Raw genomic sequence first — 20,034 nt, forward strand, 5'->3', positions numbered from 1 at the left:
TAAGGAATATGAAAATATGAACCAACATCAGTTTCTGGTTCATATTTTCTGGAACCACCATACCAACACATTCAGAAACCAAAATTCTTTTGCAGCATTACAATTACATGATTCCCAAATTACAGAACTTCATTTTTAGGATACGATTCTGTGTGGCATGGAGATATACATATCAGCATAACAAAAAAAAAAAATTCTTTCCAAAAGATGAAAATAAAAAATAACTTGATTTGGATTTAGCTGGTAGAGGATGATTGATGAATGATGGTGTAAATCAGCTCATTCCATGCATCAGGGACCCCAGGGAGGCACCAATGGCTGCAATCTTGCTTCCTGGTAGAAACCCTTTTCCCTTCTGTAATGTTCTTTCCATATACGGATGGGTGGCCATCTTTGCGGAAATTGGTCAGCCTTGTCACGTTTAATAGTATGACTGGAACCTGCATTTCCTGGATCACCTCCTCTACTATCTTCATCTTCAAAGGGTAGTTATTGAGGAAGGCCCCACTCAAGATCGGTTCAGTCTCCCCATTACATGCACCGCCTGAGTCCCAGTCTCCACCTCTGTTGTGAAGAGTTTAAAACAAGAAATTATTATGCTAATGAATCCGTTGAAGGTCTCTAGATTAGCCTCAAGGCTTTTCAGGGACATAATCTTTCAATTTTCTTCTCTCTTGTTTTCATAATGAATGAGACTAGATAGGGTGGTAGAAGTGATACATGCAACCTACACCGCATGGTTCCAGGCTCCATATTTCAGGCTTCTTTTTTTTTTTTAACAATCAGATTGTTTGGCCTTTAGAAACCAAATGTAGAGAGAGAGAGAGAGAGAGAGAGAGATTGAGCTCAGTTAGAAGAGTGACTAATTTGAGCTTGTGCATATAGTACCTGAAATGGGCAGATGAATATCCACGATAGAAGACCAACTGCTTGGCTGGATTCACATTTTTATCAATCCACCTTCCCCAGGTTCTCAGGGATCTTCTATAAGCTTCAACTGCATCAAACTTGGGATAAACAACATCACCTTCTTTATAGTAATTTTTCCTGTATCAAACAGTCGTGTGTGTCAGTTTGTCTACAATGCTCATTTCATTTTGATGGAGAACATATCAAGGAAAAGTAAGCCTACATTATTCAGTGTATCAGCAAGCCCACAGTATTGCTAAAAGGTAATATTATTGCAGAATCCATTAAACAAGGCAAATTAGGTTAACACATTCAACCTTTCCAATATTTTGAGAAGTTTAAGTTATTTTAACAAAAATTATCAGTTTTTATGCTGTGACAAGGATGTTCTGATCCCATTTCAGGATTTTCTTTTTTTATTATACCAAAGAAAGTAAAGAACTTGCTTTTCTGAATGGAGTGACAGAAAATGCATCCTGTTTCGACCTATAGATCAAAAGTAAAGAAACACATACATGTCAATCAAAAAAAAAAAGAGAGAATACACCAGACATACCCCCTAGCAGTCTTGCCATGAGTCCACCAGTGTCCAGTATTGAAGACAAGAATGTCCGCCCGCTTCCATCGGCCAGCTGACTTGTCAATTCGATCTATTGATAGAGTTGGATTTGAGTTTCCCTGCCCATTGATGCGGGTTCCTTCCCTCACAAGGAAGTGTGATCTCACAAACTCAACTGTACAGTTATAGTCCTGCCCAAGCAGTTTAAAAGCGTGGGTGATTACAAAGTGCCTGTCATTCTATGATACCACCCACACTAAAGTTGTTGATCCTAAGGAGACCAGATGCAATTTTTTGTGATATGCTGATGACAATTGACATAGATCACAATGAATTTTATGGAACAAAAACATTAATTTAGTGTTAGATGCAAAACTGACATAGTAAATGCTGTTATCTGCTCCTCCTAGACCAAGCTTGTATTGTAACCAAAAGGAGGTCAAAGGTTCCTTCAGGAATACACAAAACCTACCAATTTTCTTATCTCTAGGCAAACTTTACAAAAGAGACACATTGTTTGAAAGCAACAATTACAAGAACATAGTTTCTTTTAATACAGTACACAAGAGAAGGTGTAACCTAAAAAGATTCAAAATACTTGTGATCTGGTATTTGGATTAACCTAAGAAAACAATAAGGGAGGACAAAGTAGTTACCGCAAAGTTGAAGACAAAGTAGCCTCTTCCCTTGGTTATCTTGTGGCCATGGATCTCATACATTCTACTCTTATCAGGCAGTCCTTCATGGAGGAGGCATAAGAGTGACTCAAACTGATTCCGGTTCATGGAGTCTCCAACCAGCATCAGCCTCTTACCTCTAAGTCTCACCAAGAAGTCTGTTGCATTAAACCTACGAGTGAAAACGAAAGCAGAAAAGAATATGTTCCCAATAAATTCACTCAAATTGAAGACGAGGCAAAACTTCATCATGGTTTCAAAATGTAGCCTAGGGAGAAAGTTTCACATGATAAAGAAAAAGCTGGAAGTTAAACAAATGCAGTAAAAAGGTTGATGCTAATGTAGATAATTAAAATTCAGTAATCCCCTTGACATCCAAACATTATATTCATCACAGCACACACATGAAGTACAAGTACAGACTCCTCTAAAACTACCAAGCCCCAGCAATCCATTCATGTTCAAGAAACATTTGAAAATTGTAGAAGTACATAGAATCATATTTCAAATAATAAATAGGTTTGATGTGTAAAGCCAACCTACCTTTGCCTGGTGGGTTCACAGGTTTAGATGGATTTTCTAAGATCTGACTTGAATGTTTAAATTATTATCATCCATCACATCATTAACTTTAGAATTGCTTTGGCTAGCTCCCAACATCTCCAGAGAAATATTTGTAACTGGGCCCCAACCCAAACACATGATTCAAAAGTTATAAAAAAAAAAAAAAAACTAATAGAAGTGCTTTTAATACTTTATTCCTTGTTGTTGGTTGCTGTCACTTGGCCAATTTATGAATTTCATGCTTATGGTGATGATCACAACTATAACAATCAAGGAACAAAGGTTCTTGGAATCCATCAATCCAACCACCAAAATCACCCAGGTGTATACAATCAAATGGGAAATGGCAAGGTAGATTGGTCAAAATGTTGTAAGCTCCCTATAGCATGGAAGGATACTGAAAAAAAAAAGGCAGCTGATTAAGTTATTTGGAAAAAAGACAGCTGATTATGTTATTTGGAAAAAAAGGCAGCTGCATTTCATCTCAATTGTTTGAAGTTCAACAATCATCTTCTCTACATCACATATTTTTTGTTTGATGCCTCTCAAAAAAAGGTTTAACTAAGTTCATCATATTGAAGTGCAGCCCCCTCTAAAAAATCAATTACATGATGGTATCTATATAAAAGGGCATAGCCAACAGATTTTAAGATCAACAGAGCTCCTTGACTAGTCCTCTTGTGGTTTCTTTCTAATCATTTCCCAAGGAGATGGTGAATTTTAGAGTCGTTATCAATTGAAGTCAATTCCCTTGCACTATTCAAGTAATCAAATGGAACTTTCCGACATTATGGATGTTCAAAATGTCTGTATTCCCTCTCATATTTATATTCTAATATTCACTCATTAGGAATGTAGATAACATTTTCTGAATGTGGTTATAAATGCAGCAGTGGCTTATTGAATATTCAAATTTGAATAGAATTATCATCAATTAAAACCTCATTGACAGGGAGGAGAGAAGAATGAGAAACCTCAGGAAGAGCTGAAGGGATGATGTTAAATCCCCAGAATGTCAAAGAGTTGTGGGAAGCAGCAATACACTCGGAAGCTTGTAGAGATGTAAGGATAAAGTGAGACCCTAAGAAGCTCAGAGAGAGCTGTAGCAAAAGAATCTTAGAGGAAGCTCAGAAAGTGCAATAGAAGAAGAGGTTAGACCTGTAAGCTTAGAGAGAGTTGTCAGGGAAGAGAGTAGACCCTTAGAAACTCATAGAGAGCTGCATGGGAAGAGGTTATAGACACCCAAAAGGTCAAACTAAGCTGTAAGGGAAGATGTGAGACCTCCAAAGTTAAAAGAGAACAGTAGAGGAAGAGGTTGGACCACTGAAAACTCATATGAAACTGTACGGCAAGATATGGGACCCTTGGATGCTCAAAAACAGCTGCAGAGGAAGAGCTAGCCCCTTAGAAGCTTAAAAAAACTGTAGGGGAAGAGATTGAACCCTTGAGACTCATAGGAAGCTGTAGGTAAAAGCTCAGATGCTCAAAAGCTTAGAGAGAGCTGTGGGGGCCCAGGAAACTGAGAAGTTGTATGGAAAAAGGTTGGACCCTTGCACAAGAGAACTGTCTGGGCTAGGTCTTGATTTCTTTTGAGCTCCAAAAGAAAAGAATTAAACAAGCAGAGGTAAAAGGCCCCAGCTGAGTTTGAGAAAAGCTAAAAAGAAGAAGGGACTTAGGATGAGCTGAAGAGAAGTTTGAAAGAGGGAAGAGGTCTCAACAAAGCTCCAAATATGCTAAAGGGATGAGACAAAAGGAACCTGCAAAGCATGAGGATTGGAAGAGAGTAGAAAGCGGTAAACGAAAGAGGTGAGAGGCCTAAGCATTGCTTGACAGAAGCTAAGGGAAAGAGGTAAGACAGCTCAATGAGCTCACATAAGAGTTAAAGGTAAAGGTAAGGCATAAGGCATAAGACATAAGAAGCTTTTGCAAGGTTTGAGAAGCCTAGAGGCATAGGTAAAACCCCATGTAGCTGATAAACCATGTATTCTCATCCAAATGCATGAATCTAGAAAATTTATCACAATAGACGGCATCTGTCCTAGATAAAGAGCAATAATGAGAATTGTTGGAGGATACATGAGGAGGAAAGAAGACATTCAATAAGTGCACAACAGAGATTAATACCTTGCAGTTGACTAAGAAAGAGTTTCCAAACATAATGTTAGTATCTTATTTTGGCATACTCCACATGGTTCAATCACTGTATGCTACATGTCTAGTTTGTGGTACATAAACATCAAATAACCTAAACAAATAAAAAGCTCCAGCAGTCCTTTGATCCAATGCCACATAAACTAAGCAGATGTCCACTATCACAGGCACTGAATGTCCTCTATCTCTGAATGAGAACATCATGTATCAATCACCATGCCTCTTCCTGCCCAAGTATTGAAATATGGGGGCATGGATACCTAAGCACTTCAAATGCTTACTATATGTTGGTACTCACCTGTGGAGTCTGCCAATAAGGTTCTCCAACTTCATCTCTGGGTGGAGATGGCACCTTTAGGTCCAAGGATGGAAGTACCTCACCTCCATGACCAAGGTTAGTGTCAATGTTTCTCAGAGATGCCACCAAGATAGCACCCTAATGTATGCATGCCCAAGAGCAAGGTCAGAGGAGCAATATGAGCTTGGACTACCTCAGTGGTTTTGGCCCTCCCACCACCAAGTATTTTTTTTCGATAAGTAAACACATATATTAGCAAAAGGCAACGCGCCGCATAGCATACAGGGAGTATACGAGGCGATGAAGGCCTCACAACAAAAAAGCCAAAAAAACAAAAACCCACCAACCCTTAACTGGAGGCTATCCACTCCAGGAAACCTATAAGGGAACGAGGCTCCGCACCATTATACAATTTTGCCCACCCCCACATATTACAAACAAAAGAATTCTTAACTTTCTGTATAGCTAACTCCCCCCCCCCCCTGAATGCTAATCTATTCCTCTTCTTCCAAACCGTCCAGAAAATAAATAACGGTATGGATCTCCAAATTTTCTTCCTCTTTTTACCCACAAAAGAACCCTTCCAGCTGATAACCGCCTCCTTTACAGTTTCTGGAAAGACCCACTGGGCTCCAAACAGACTAAGAACAATCCCCCACAACACACTAGCCACTGTACAATGAATAAGAAGATGATTAACGTTTTCCTCATCACTACCACATAAATAACACCGATTAGGAAACTGCCATCCTCTCTTTTGAAGCCTATCAAGAGTAAGAACCCCCCCAAGTAGCTTCCCACACAAAAAACGCTAGCTTGGAAGGAACGTTCTCCACCCAAATGCCCTTTTTGGGAAACAAAGGGGTACTATGGCTGATCATCAGCCCATATGCTTCCTTAACATCAAACTTCCCATTTTTTCCTCCCTTCCATAAGGTCAAGTCCTCCTCCAAGGTAATTTTTTGACTCCTTAGGATTTGAAGCAATTCGTCTACCGAGTTCAGCTCCCAATCATTGAAGCCTCTAATAAACCTTAGGTTCCAACCTCCTTGGCCAGAATTCTAGTCCCATAAATCCCCCACAGTGGCACTCCTTTGGGCAGCCACATTGAAGAGTTGAGGGAACCTCCGGGCCAGCTCCACATCCCCACACCAAGGGTCCTTCCAAAACCTGATTTTGGTGCCTTTTCCTACCTTAAAAGTCATATTGTCCCAACACCAATCAGTTTCTTTCAGTATCTCCTTCCAAACCCCAACACCAAACGCCCCATTTGCCTTTTTAGTCCTCCACCCAAATTCCTCTTGCCCATATTTTGCCACAAAAACACATTTCCACATCTCCTCCTTGGCACGAGCAAATCTCCACACCCAAGTAGGGCTTTGTTCAAATGGACTAACTTCCTCAAACCAAGCCCCCCCTTCTCCTTACCCACACACACCCTCTCCCAATTGACTAGGTGTGCTTTTCTTTCCGTACTTCCCCCTTCCCACAAGAAATCTCTTTGCAACTTTTCTAGTCTTCTTGCCACTACCCTAGGCATACGAAAGAGGGACAGTTGATATAATGGCATGCTAGCCAAAGTACTCTTTATGAGGGTGATTCTACCACCCTTGGAGATGTATTGCCGCTTCCAAAGGGCTAATTTCCACCTCATCCTTTCTTCCACCCCATCCCACACGCAAACGGCTTTATTGGGCGCACCCAGAGGCAGCCTCAGGTAAGTTGATGGTAGCTGACCTACCTTGCATCCCAACTCCACAGCCATCTCAAGGATCTCATCCACCTCCCCTACTGGAATAATTTCGCTTTTAGCCAGATTAATCCTCAGCCCTGAAGCGACTTCAAACCAACATAAGATCCAGCTCAAAAATGTCATGTCATCTTTCTTAGCCTCACAGAAAACTATGGCATCGTCCGCAAAGAGAAGGTGGGAAATAATAACAGCCTGCCCTCTACCCCTCTGGATTCTACACTCGGAGATGCAGCCCCCTTCCACAGCCCTCCAAATTAGGGCACTCAGCACCTCCATTCCCATGATAAACAAATATGGGGACAGAGGGTCGCCTTGCCGAAGCCCTATAGAGCTAGAGAAGAACCCAGCTGGCTCCCCATTTACTAACACTGAGAATTTAGCAGTCGAGATGCAGCTCCATATCCACTCCCTCCACTTAGCCCCAAATCCCATTTTTTGCATAACTCTCATCAAGAACTGCCAATTAACACTGTTGTACGCCTTTTCAATATCTAATTGCAGATCAGACCTTTCTCTCCTTCTTTTTTCCATGAGTCAATCACCTCATTTGCGATTAGAGACGCATCCAAAATCTGCCTACCCATGACAAATGCGTTTTGATTTGAAGAGACCACTTTACCAATCACGTTTTTAATCCTATTGGCCAGCACCTTAGCCAAAATTTTATACAGCCCGCCCAAGAGACTGATCGGCCTGAAGTCCCCAGCTCCTCTGCTCCTCCTTTTTTTGGGATAAGAACCAAAAACGTGGTATTGAGGCTCTTGAGAAAAGCATTATGCTCATGGAATTCCTTGAACATCTCCAAAACCTCCTCCTTCACAAACTCCCAGTAGAATTGCCAAAAGGCCCCCGTAAAGCCATCCGGACCTGGAGCCTTGTCCCCATTCATGTCCATTAGGGCCGAATGGACCTCCTCTTCCATGAAGGGCAGCTCCAAGATGTCCGGCTCTTGTTGGCTAATCTAATTCAAATTTAACCCCCCTATATCTGCCTTCCACTCCGAGTCTTCCGTTAATAACCGTTGAAAGGTGTCTACTATTCCGGTCCTTACTTCTTGCTCCTCTGACAGCCAGACCCCACTGATTTTTATTCTTTCCATGGTATGCCTTCTTCGGTGCGCGTTTGCCATTCGATGAAAATACCCCGTATTTTTATCCCCTTCTCTTAGCCACAGCTCCCTTGAGAGCTGTCTCCAGTGTATCTCCTCCAGCTTAACCCACTTAGCATAACCTTCTTCTGCTTCTTTTTTTTCCTCCTCTGTCAGACTTCTCTCACTTTCCACTTGGTCCCAATAGTCCACTTGTTGTAAGGCAGCCAATTTATTTTATTTATTTATTTATTTTTTTGATCAGAAACGAAGAAGATTATATTAATAAAAGAACAAATATAGGAGAGAAAAAAGAGACAAAAGAAGGAGAAAAAAACCAAGGGAAGGATGAGAGGTCCTTCCTACACAAATACCAAGGAAAAACACCCAACAATAGAACTCTAAAAACAAAAGAAACCCCATCAATCTTCAAACTCTTGAAACACAAACCCCAATCCAATTGAGTTGTAGAATGCTTAGAGGAACTCCTCTAAAAGCTTCAGTACAAGAAGCCCATAGAGAAGAATAATACCGGATCAAATCCCAAACCATCTCTTCCGTTCTCCCTTTATCCTCAAAGATCCTATTGTTTCTTTCTTGCCACACCATCCAAATCAAAGTAAGGCAAGCAATTTGCCAAAGTGTCTTGCCTTTTAATGAGTTCCCCAAGCCTTTAAAAGAAATAACCAACATGTCCTCAAGGCTCCTTGGAGGGACCCAAATCACACCTACTAGATTGAACAACCTGTGCCAAAGTCCAATGGTAACGGGACAATGAAGAAAAAGGTGGTCAATCGACTCTCCATTTCCTTTGCAAAGAATGCACCATTGAGGACAGAGGGCTTTGTAGGGTCTTCTCAATTGCAACTTGTCATTAGTGTTTACCTTTCCATGTGCTACTAACCAAGCGAGGGCCTTAACCTTTGAAGGGACTTTTGAGCTCCATAAAAACTTGGCCGGAAGGAACATTAAAGGATTTGAAACTTTTGACAAGGCATAGAAAAAAGATTTCACTGAAAACGAGCTTGACGAAGACAAAGACCACGCTCTTGAGTCTGATGAAGAAGGGGAAAGAAGCACAGAATTAAGGGAGGACATTAATCTCTGAAGGAGATCAATTTCTGAATCCGTTAGATTGTGGCGAAAGTTAAAATTCCAAGACAATGGTAAGGAATTGCCAAGGACATTTGAGACAGTGAGGTTTTTCACAGAAATAACTCTGTAGAGATCAGCAAATTGAGAATACAAAGTTTGGTTTCCCCACCAAAGATCTTCCCAAAACCGAATTCTCTCCCCATTGCCCACCATTAGGCGGACAAAAGGGGAGAACTCCTGGAAAACTTGAGCAATAGCCTTCCAAGGACATCTGTGAGACCATCTAACCACCATGTTGGCGTCTCATCCATTAGGATGTGTCCCATATATACTCGCAATAACCTTATGCCAAAGACCGCTCCTTTCTCTAAGGAACCTCCAAAGCCATTTCCCTAAGAGGGCAATATTTCTCATAGAAGTCTTCCCAAAGCCCAAACCTCCCATCTCCTTTGGTCTACTAACAACCTCCCATCTGATTAGGTGATCTTTCTTCCCTTCCCCGGCCCCAGACCAAAGAAAATCCCTTTGCATCTTCTCAATCTTTGAAGCTATAGATACAGGGATTTTAAAGAGGGAGATGAAGTAGCTAGGGATGTGAGACAGACAAGACTGAATTAAAGTAATCCTCCCTCCCAAAGACATATAGGCCTTTTTCCACCCATCCAGCCTCCTCGAAATTCTCTCAACCACTGGATCCCAAAAGCTTATTGTCTTTGGGTTCCCTCCCAAAGGAAGACCTAAATAAGACAAAGGCCACTCTGACACTCTGCACTCCAAAACCAAAGCCAAATTAGACAACACCTCCTGCCTAGTGTTAATACCTGAAATGGTGCTTTTTTCTAAGTTGATTTTTAAACCAGATACTTGCCCAAAAACCAAAAGGATAATCTTAAGGTTTTGAAAAAGGTCCAAAGAGGCTTTAGAGAAAAATATGGTATCATCAGCAAACTGTAACAAGGACACTCTAGTCCTATCCCTCCCCACAAGGAAACCCTCAGTTATCCCAGTTTCCTCAGCTCTAATCATCAACCTACTTATAACATCTGCTACTAGAGTAAAAAGGAAAGGAGAAAGAGGATCTCCCTGTCTCAAACCTCTAGAGGCCTTAACCCAACCCTTTGCATTCCCATTAACTAGGATAGCAAAACTAGAAGAAGATAAACAGCACCTCATCCAAGATCTCCATTTCTGGCTGAACCCCTTCCTTTGAAGCACATGATCTAAAAAGCCTCAATCCACATGATCATAGGCCTTCTCAAAATCAATTTTGAAGACTACCCCTTCCTCCCCTGACCTTCTTTTCTCATCCACCACTTCATTGGCTACCAATACAGCATCCAAAATTTCCTCCACAAAGGCTCCTTGAGAGCCAAAGATTGTTTCATGTAGAACTTTACGTAAACGCCCGATAAGACCTTAGCAATTATCTTATATAAACTTGTAACCAAACTAATAATTCTATAATCTGAGATTTTAAAAGTTTGGCTTTTCTTAGGCACCATAGCAATGAATGTCGCATTTGTACTTTGATTTATTACCCCCTTAGTGTGGAACTCAAAAAACACCCTCATAAGATCCTCTTTTATCACATCCCAACACTTTTGATAAACTGCTATAGTAAAGCCATCAGGGCCAGGGGACTTTTCCTTATTCAATTGGAAAACTGCCATTCGAACCTCCTCTTCAGAAAACGGTCTATCCAACCAAATTGCACTCTCTTCAGAAATAGGGGCCAATCAATTCCTTCAATCTTCCAAGAGTCACCTTCGGGTTTGGAATAGAGATTCCCAAAGAAATTTACAATCTCCTTAGAAATAATCTCAATGTTATTTAAAGTCTCCCCCCTCTCAAAAATCAGAGACTTTATGAACTTCCTGCTTCTTCTTCCAGTGGCCACTCTGTGAAAAAACTTAGAGTTGCAATCCCCTTCTTTAATCCACTTAACCCTAAATTTTTGTCTCCATTGTACCTCTTCCTGTTCCAAACACCTCCCTGTTCCAAACTTTTAAGTTCTGTTTAATCGCCTTCAGTTTTGTAGCCAGCTTATAGCTAGCCCTACCACTGACTGACATCCCCTACCACCAACTCCGCATAAGGTCTTTAAACCCTTCCACTTTCAGCCACATGTTCTCGAACCTGAAAGGTAAAGGGCCTCTTCTTTTGTCACCCCCCTCGATTATAATTGGAAAATGATCCGATATAGGCCGAGATAATCTCTTCTGAGTCACATTGCTGAACTGATCAAGCCAGCTGGGAGAAACCATAAATCTATCCAGCCTGGCCCAAGCTTGATTATGAAGCCCCCCACTCCACGTGAAAGAGCCCCCTTGAAGGGGAAGGCCAAATAGCTCAAGGTCATCCATAACCTGATCAAACCTCCTCATAGCTGAGGTAACCCTCCCTTGCTTGCTTCTTTCCCCTTGAGAGAGAATAACATTAAAGTCTCCCCCTACACACCATGGTTCACCCCAAAGACCTCTAATTGCTCCAAATTCATCCCAAAGACACTCCCTATCCTCTTTGGTGAAAGGGCCATAAACACCCGTGAACACCCCAAACTACCACATTTTCCACAGTTCTGAATTTACAGGAAATTGAGAATTGGCCCTCCTCCCACTCCAGCATTTCCAAGGACCTTTTGTCCCAACAAATCAGCACACCTCCAGCTGCTCCAGCAGCTTCAAGAGTTCTCCAATCTAAGAATCTCCCCACCCTTAAACTTTTCACCACCCCATCAATCATTAACTGTATTTTTGTCTCCTAGATACAAAACAAGTCCACCTTCTGTTTTCTAACCACAGACTTAATAATCCTTCTTTTATTAACGTCATTTGCACCCCTCACATTCCAACTCAAGAGTTTAAGATTCATTAAACAAACAATAATTGGCCCCCTCTACTTTTTAGATGACTGTTCTTCTTGTCCTTCCCCTTATATTTGACTGAACATTCCAACCTTTTGAGCTCCCTCTCAAATTTTGATTTCTCCAATAACCCTTTGTTATGTATCCTTTCCCGTCTTTTTCTAATTTTGGACAAAAAGTCCAGTATCTCCCTCTCCAGGCCTTCTATTGAAAATCCCAAAAGCTTGCTAAACTTAGCCAAACTACTTTCCTCCCAATTAGTCTCCTTCTCGCTCCTTAGAACCTGGGACCTAGTCAGAACTGGAGTCCATTCTGGGTTTTGAACCTCTAAAGCATCACAATTGATCTCAATCAGGTCCCAGCAGCCCTCTCTACTCGCTGTAGCCCCCCCTATAGCTGCGAGCTCCATCTTGTTTTCTTTCTGGAGGCTCGCCCTTATTTCCCCAGAGTGGTCGCAAAACTCCCTCTCCGGAGTCCGACCAAAAAGAGTAGAAGAAGAGAAAGAGGATTCCCCAACCCTTAGGTTTGAAAAAGACCCATACCTTAAGGCTTCATCCACGATCACCCTCTCTGCCATTGAGCACTGGAGAGCCGGCAGCTGCTTCCCACTAACCTCCTTCTCACGACACTTGATGAATTCCATTTCCAGCTTAAGGCCCAGATCATCTTCAGTGCCTGTGCCAATGATTTTGGCCTACGAGTGGCCTAGACAGCCCCCAACCATAATAGTAGGCCCATGAGATAGGAGCTCCAGCCCTTCGAAGGCCCGTCCCTCAGCCGGCCCACGCTCTATCCCAGTTGCAGCCAATTCAGCCCCCTTAGAAAGAGGCGGGCCTTGCGTAGTTGGCCCAGAGTCCCGCTTCAGGCCCACGAGGCCAAAACCCGATCCAGACGAACTTGACCCATTGCCCGCGAAGCTAAAACTCTGCCGGGTCACCCGCCCGAGATGGGCCCAGTTTTCAAACTCGCCCCCACCCTCCCCCCCTCCCACCTGCTCTCCCGTCACGTCCTCTGATCGACGTTGTTCCTTGGGTCCAGCGCCCGGCTTTTCTCCCACACGCCATCCCGCACGTGAGTCACCACCACCCCTGACCTCCCCTCTCTGCCGCCCAAAGCCATCTCGGCCATCCCCCTATTTTTTCCTTATTGCCGGCGGAATCTCCCACCACAAAGACACGGCATATACCTCCCCCTCCACCCCGATCTCCATCGAACTCGGCAAGACCCCTCCATTCAGCTTTACCTGGATCCTTGCCCATTCCAAGTCCTCCTTCCTTTCCGTTAGAGGATCGATGCCTAAGAACCTGCCGCACTCTTCCCCCACTCTCCTCAGAATCGACGGCACCCACAGCGAGATTGGAAGACTCAAGATCCTCACCCAAGCTTCTTTCCTATCTTCACCCTCTGAAGAACATCCAAACCTCGGGCTCCACATCTCCAATCCCAGTTAGGTCCCTCCCACTGATCTCACCCCCGAGGCTAGAACCCTCTTGGCTTCTTCCACCGTCTCGAATTCCAAAAGGGCACAACCCTTACCCAATCTAGCCAAGCCTAATTTACCTTTCAATCCCCATGCTCTTGCCACTGACCACCCCAATCTCGCTAGGTCCTCTTCTCATGCTGATTTAGGGTTCCATTTACCTATCAGACATTGCTTCAATCTGCTCACGTTGTTCCTTATTTCCTTCTTCTTTGTCTCCACTCTGACCCTTGTAGTATCCCTAAGCTCTGAGCCCTTGACCACTTCCACATACGACCTACCTAAATCCCTTACTCCTTGATCTATTTCCTTTTCCTCGAGCCAAAATCCTACCCTCCGTAAGGACTCCACCATAGAAACCCATCCTCCCTTTTCCCCTTTCCCTTTTGGTATACAGATACCAAATCTCCTCTTCTCCAAGTCCGTCACCCCTAGACGGATGAAGCTCCCGGCCCTGTTGGCCTCTCTCACCAGGGAATAGTTCCTCCCTTTTTCTTTCCAGCCCTTCTCCCATCTTCCTTCTTTCCCATCCCTCATGCATTGAATCAACCCTTCTATGAGCAGCCCCACACTCGCCGGCCCCAGACGGACCCAAGACACTAACCCTCCCTTGCTTTCCGAGATAATGACATGGCTCTTACCATTTCTCTCCTCAACTTCTACTTCGAACACCTTTGATTCCACCACGAATCTACTTCCCTTCCTCTTCCCACGATTCTCCGCCCGGCTTTCCCCTTCCTCGCCTTCGCTTGCATGTTCACCCTCGCTCTCTCTCATATCTCTACAACATTGCAATCATCTCAAAATAATAACGTAAGGCAGAATAATCTCATAATAACAGCCCCACCACCAAGTATATTTGAACTTGTTTGAAGATTTTGGTTTGGCTACTGGATTTGGAGATTCACCAAGATAAGGTTGACACATATTGAATGCATTTCATCTAGAATGAGAGGAATAGAAGACTATGTATATCAAACACATCTCCCCATAAAAAAAAAAAAAAACTCTTACATTGTGATATGCTAATTAATGGGAATTATTTTTCAAGAGCACCACGAGAGGCTTCATTTTTGCAACACATGAGAAAAAAGCATTGAAGCTTAGGCCTTGTTTGGAAACTATTCTAGAAAACAGTTTTCTATTCTTTTGAACAGAAAACTGTGATGTAACTCAAAAAACACATTTGACAAACTTCTAATAGAAAACAGTTCTTTGGGAATTTGTTTTGAAAACAGGTTATTTCTTAAAACAAATTTGAGGTGTTTTCAGTTGTTTTTTTTACAGTGTATTAAGCAACAATTGACAACAACTTTTACATTGTTTATTAGGGTATAGTACTTTCATAGATAATAAGTCGAGAAAACTGTTTTTCATATTTAAGTTCCCAAATAGAATTTTTTTTTTTAGAAAATGATTGAACATTGTTTTCAAGAATTGTTATCAAAAACTGTTATTTGAGAATTTTTTTGAAAATGTACCCAAATAGGCTCTTATTCTTTTTGATTCTCAAGTTTCCTTTGGATATCACATTCTCCCATGTGTGAACTTTTTATATGAGACAACTAACATTCGCTCCAAACCCCTCACTTCTCACTTGATTCCATTCTCCCTTCAAAGTGGACAACTTGTCCCACATGATTGAAATCCTCCAACTAAAAAAACCAAAACACTTAACTTTTGATCAAGCATGAAACAATTTAACTTTTGATCAAACATGAAACAATTTTCAATTTTCACTCTTCTTTTTCAATAGAAGGAGAGAAATAATAATAGTCAATCTCCAACATAGTAACAAAAGGCATTGGTAATATGAACACACTGCTCTTAAATTACTAATACCACATCAATATAGGAGCAGTATTTTCAAGGATGAGGTATAGAATTTTCTAACATTTAAAATTTGAATATATAGGATTAACAAAGCTATTAAAGAAACAACATTTTCTGAAGGTTCTAACTAGTTAAAGTGGTAAAATCCCTCTATGATCGTCCCATGGACCTGGAATCTACACCCTTCTTAATCAAGTCTTTGAGGGCTACCCTTTTTGTGTAGTCCATAGGCCCAAATTGGTTGGGAAAAATAACATTCATATCTTGCATATGCCATTGTTGATAAGAAAAAAATGGCACCATTGAAGATTATGCATGTTAATCCAAACTTAAGGGAGTTATGGTTAAAGAAAGGTAATAAAAATACTAAGTTCTTTCACAAAATGGTTAATGAGAACAAAAGAAGGAACTTTTTGGCCCATATTAAAATTAAAGGGATTTGATTAACAAAACAGAATGAGATAAAGGAAGTGGTGGATTGAGCTTTTTAGAATCTCCTATGGAGACCTAGAATCATTGATATGAAGTTTGACATTTTAGATGTGAAAGAAGCAACAAAATTGGAGGTGTCGTTTTTGGAGGAAGAATTGTTCAATGCCTTTTCGGACCTATATGGGGACAAAATTCCAAGCCCAAATAGTTTCTCTATGATGTTCCAGCAGTTCAATTGGGACTTTGTGAAGAAAAAGATGATAAGCATTTTAGAGACTTCCATGAACAGGGTAGATTTGTTAAAAGCCTCAATGCAACATTTTTTGTTTTTAGATGGGTGGCTTTTATAAAATTTTAGACCAAGTGTTGGCCAATTGACTAAAGAAGATGGTAATTAAAGTGGTTTCCAAGTTCCAAATTGTCTTCATGGAGGGAAAACAAATTCTGGATGTAATGATTATAGCTAATGAGACTATTGACTTATGTTGAGATAACTTACAACCATGCTAATTGGGACTTCTTGCATTTGGTCTTGGATAAGATGGGTTTTGGTCAAAAGTGAATAAGATGAATTAAATAGGCTCTCTATCCTAATTAATGGCACCTCTCTTGCACTATTTGTTTGAGTTAACATGGAACCATTCAGTTGCCTTCTTAAAAAAGCTAGGGAGGGTGGTTTTTTGTTAGGGTTTAGGGTGATGGGCAAAGGTGGAGAAGGGGTGGAATTATTTCGTTTGTTATTTATTGATGATACTTTAGTTTTTTGTAAGGCTTCTCAAAAAGTGGGAGATCTTTCATCCACTTCCTTAGGTGCTCCATTGAGAGCCCCTTTTAAATCAATGGCAGCTTGGGATGGGGTGGAAGAGAAACTCATAAAAGATTGGCATTGTAGAAAAGATAATATATCTTCAAGAAGGGAAGACTCGCTTTAACATAGAGCACTTTATCTAGTTTGTCTATCTATCTTTTGTCTACTTTTTCCTTTTTTGCGTGGCAAGGATAGTCAGATTGAGGTTGGAGTAGATTCAAAAGGATTTCCTTTTGGAAGGCAAGGCTCTAGAGAGAAAACTGCATTTAGTAAAAACACGTAACTGTTTGTTCAAATAAGAGGAAGGGGCACTTAGGGGTTAGGTGTCTCTCTTCCACTTGAAAAATATTGGGAAGATGAAGGGGGGTGGCGTTCTTGTGAAGTGAGAGATGGGTATGAGGTTGGGTTATGGAACGCCATCAAGAATGATTAGGAGCTTTTAGTTGTAGAGTCCCCTCTTCAATGAGCAATGGGAGGGGGGCTAAAGTTTTGGAAGGATAATTGTTGTCGAGATGAGCATTTATGAGTATCTTTCCCTTCTTTATTTGCCATAGTTGTATAAGTGTGGGTAACAGATTTATAGGATTGGTCAAATGAAAGGGGTTTTTGGAATACTTACTGCTCTAGACATTTGAACAATTGGGAGATCGAAAACGTGGAGCCATTCTCTTCAAGACCGCAAGGGATGGAGATGAATAAGGATGATGAAGATAGGATGATTTAAGAGTAGAGCATTTTCCATCAAACTCCTTTGCTTTGTCCTAGAACTGGGAAGTTTAGTTCCTTTCCTAATGGGTGTTCTTTGGAATTCCTTGATTCCACACAAGGCAAGCTTCTTTGTTTGGGATGTGATATGGGAAAAATTATTAACTTTGGAACAACTTCAAAGGAGAAGGTGATCATTGGCAAACAAATGTTTCCTTTATCATATCAAGGAAGAATCTTTTTATCACATCCTCCTTTATTATGACACAATAAGGATTTTATAGTAGTTGTTTTTTCTTTTTGACATGTGTGTTATCTTCCTCAGTTAGAGAGACCCTCTTTTGATGTCATGACTCTTTAATTAGTAAAAAAAGAAAAATGACGAGGCAAGCAGCTCCTTTGTACATTTTGAAGAATTTAGAAGGAAAAGAATAGAAGAGTTTTTGAAAACGAGTAGCTTTCTAATCGAAGAAAGAAAAGCGATTTTCTTTAGAGTTTGTGTGGTCCCTCTTTCCTTTTGCTTATGCCTTCTGCAGTAGTCGTGTATACCCTGCGTATTGTGTACTTGGGTGTACTCCTTTTGGAGCTCTATTTATATTACACTTCACTTTGTTTACCTATAAAAAAATTTAAAAAAGAAAAACCCAAAATTAACAAAGATGCTTATCTGTACTGGCAACGACACTTGACTGAAGTTATAAATGCAACCTTATCAAAATACCCAACGCAAACACTGACTGGAATTTAAATCATCTGCCAATCACATTTTGTGACATCATGTCAAAGAATTTCAAAATTCTTAAGAAACATATCCCAGCATGGGAAGTCTAATGGCTGTCATGATGCAAAAGTCTACTCAGTGATCCCATCAGAGCCATCATATTAAATAAACAAAGACAATACTCAACCATAACAAGACTAGTAATTTAATACTCAATAGAAAAAACTAAACACCACCACAAACAATTCCAAGAATTATGTATAACGATGAAATCATGGGAGCCCAGCATTTTCGTACCTCGGAAGATCACACCCATCTGGCTTCCATCGCCACTTCAGATACTTGGAGTCTGATCTCCCATTACCTTGGCAGCTAAAAGCCTCATCAACATATGGGCAAGAACCCGGGCTGTAAATTGGATATTCTTCATCCTTCACCCATGTTCCCATATATAAATCACAATTTTTCCCGCCATTATCAACTATTTTAACCGAAGTTTCATTATCAATAATAGGGCGTGTATTCTCTTCCACAGCAACCTCGCTGCCATTGGTCCCAGGATCCACCGAGTCGTTTTCAGAAATCTGCGAAATGGGTTCTTGAATTGACGTCTCCAACCCTCCTGGGTCATTAACAAATTCCGGTTCTTTTATGGGTTTTGTCTTATCTTCAACAGAAACCACGCTGCCATTGAACCCAGAATCGAACGACTCGTTCTCAGAAATCTGCGAAATAGGTTCTTGAATTGACGGCTCCAACCCTCCTGGGTCGGTAACAAATTGCGATTTGTACAAGGGCTTTGTCTTCTCTTCTACAGAAACCTCGTCATTGCCGCCACTGTTAATGAACCCAAAATCGACTGAGCCCTTTTTTGAAATCTGCCAAGTGGGTTGTGGATCAGATGGCTCAAACCCACCTGTGTCAGCCTCGAAAACATCATCAACAATTATTGGGGGATGGACAGAGTGGGGCTGAGAATGGTAAAGATCTGTGTAGAAATGGAGAGTGGGTTCAAGAGCTCGTTTGCTGAAAAATGGTATGCTCATGAGAAAGAAGAAAACGACGGAAATAGTTACAATCGCGTAGCGGTTCTTCTTCCGAAGAGGAATGAAGCTTGCCATTGGGAGGGGGGCACACAGAGAGATTCTTCCGATGTGTTTTCACTATTTCTGTGCCGTTAGGAGACGTGTCATGTAAGAGACGATAGCTTTCCCTTTCCTGCTTGGGCCACGGCCTGCATGTGAGCGAGGAAGATAAAAAGAGCAAAATTGTCCAAAAACAAATTTAATAGTAGGAGTGCCACGTGACCAAAGGAATGTTCTTGTCGTATTGGTATTGTAAAACAAATTCATTTTTCAATTCTTCTTCTTTTCTTATTCAATATGATTAATGTAATATAAAGGTGAAAAAATAAGATAGAAATCCAAATTTAATGTATTCACCTAAATGATATTGAAGTTGATCATGGATTTAATTTGGAACTTTATTTGTCCAATTCTATTTTGTCTGCTCTCATTGATTTACACAAAAGGGAGTAGATCATAGATATTCACGTGGTGGTTGAACATATCATGTCAACTTACATGAGCATACATGTATATGTGGTAAAATACTTATATATTGATTCTCATGTAGTCATATTCTAACAGCTTGTCACTTTCATTCAATTGATTTTAGATCACTTGTTCAATACTACTATAGTACATAATCATACTATAATATACTTAAGCACCTTTATTCTATCCCATCTTTAATGTGTATGAGTGACCTCCTTATGATGGTCTGATTGTTGTGCCTTCTAAGTTGATGAAATGTGTATCTAGTAGATGACCTAAATCAAGTTGTTTGTGTAATGAAATGGACTTTAAAAAAAATGCAAGACTTATATTATATGTAGGATGTGCAAACAAAATGATCACAATTATCGGTTTTATCAAATAGGAATAGAGTTTATAAGACATTGTGATGTATGTATGTAATTTTCATTAATATTATTATATTGCAAGGTACTGTGATACTATCTTTATGCAATTATTGGGTTTGGTTGCTGATGATTTGATTATAAATATTGATGTAGTCTGCATAATTAGGTTATTTGT

General features: G+C 40.8%; 1 protein-coding gene across 1 annotated transcript; it reads right to left on the bottom strand.

Annotated features, from left to right (window-relative positions):
* Positions 1 to 70: 70 nt before the first annotated feature.
* On the bottom strand, positions 71 to 19,287 carry LOC100241048 (protein trichome birefringence-like 5). The gene is made up of 5 exons (XM_002268360.4): positions 18,233 to 19,287; positions 2,125 to 2,317; positions 1,466 to 1,659; positions 889 to 1,047; positions 71 to 564 (listed from the first exon to the last, which is right to left on the bottom strand). The coding sequence occupies exons 1-5, from the start codon at positions 19,054 to 19,056 to the stop codon at positions 237 to 239; spliced, it is 1,698 nt and encodes a 565-aa protein (XP_002268396.1). The 5' UTR covers positions 19,057 to 19,287; the 3' UTR covers positions 71 to 236.
* Between the last annotated feature and the right edge of the window lie 747 nt (positions 19,288 to 20,034).

Source organism: Vitis vinifera, chromosome 11, assembly GCF_030704535.1.
Source record: "Vitis vinifera cultivar Pinot Noir 40024 chromosome 11, ASM3070453v1".
Lineage (NCBI taxonomy): Eukaryota > Viridiplantae > Streptophyta > Magnoliopsida > Vitales > Vitaceae > Vitis > Vitis vinifera.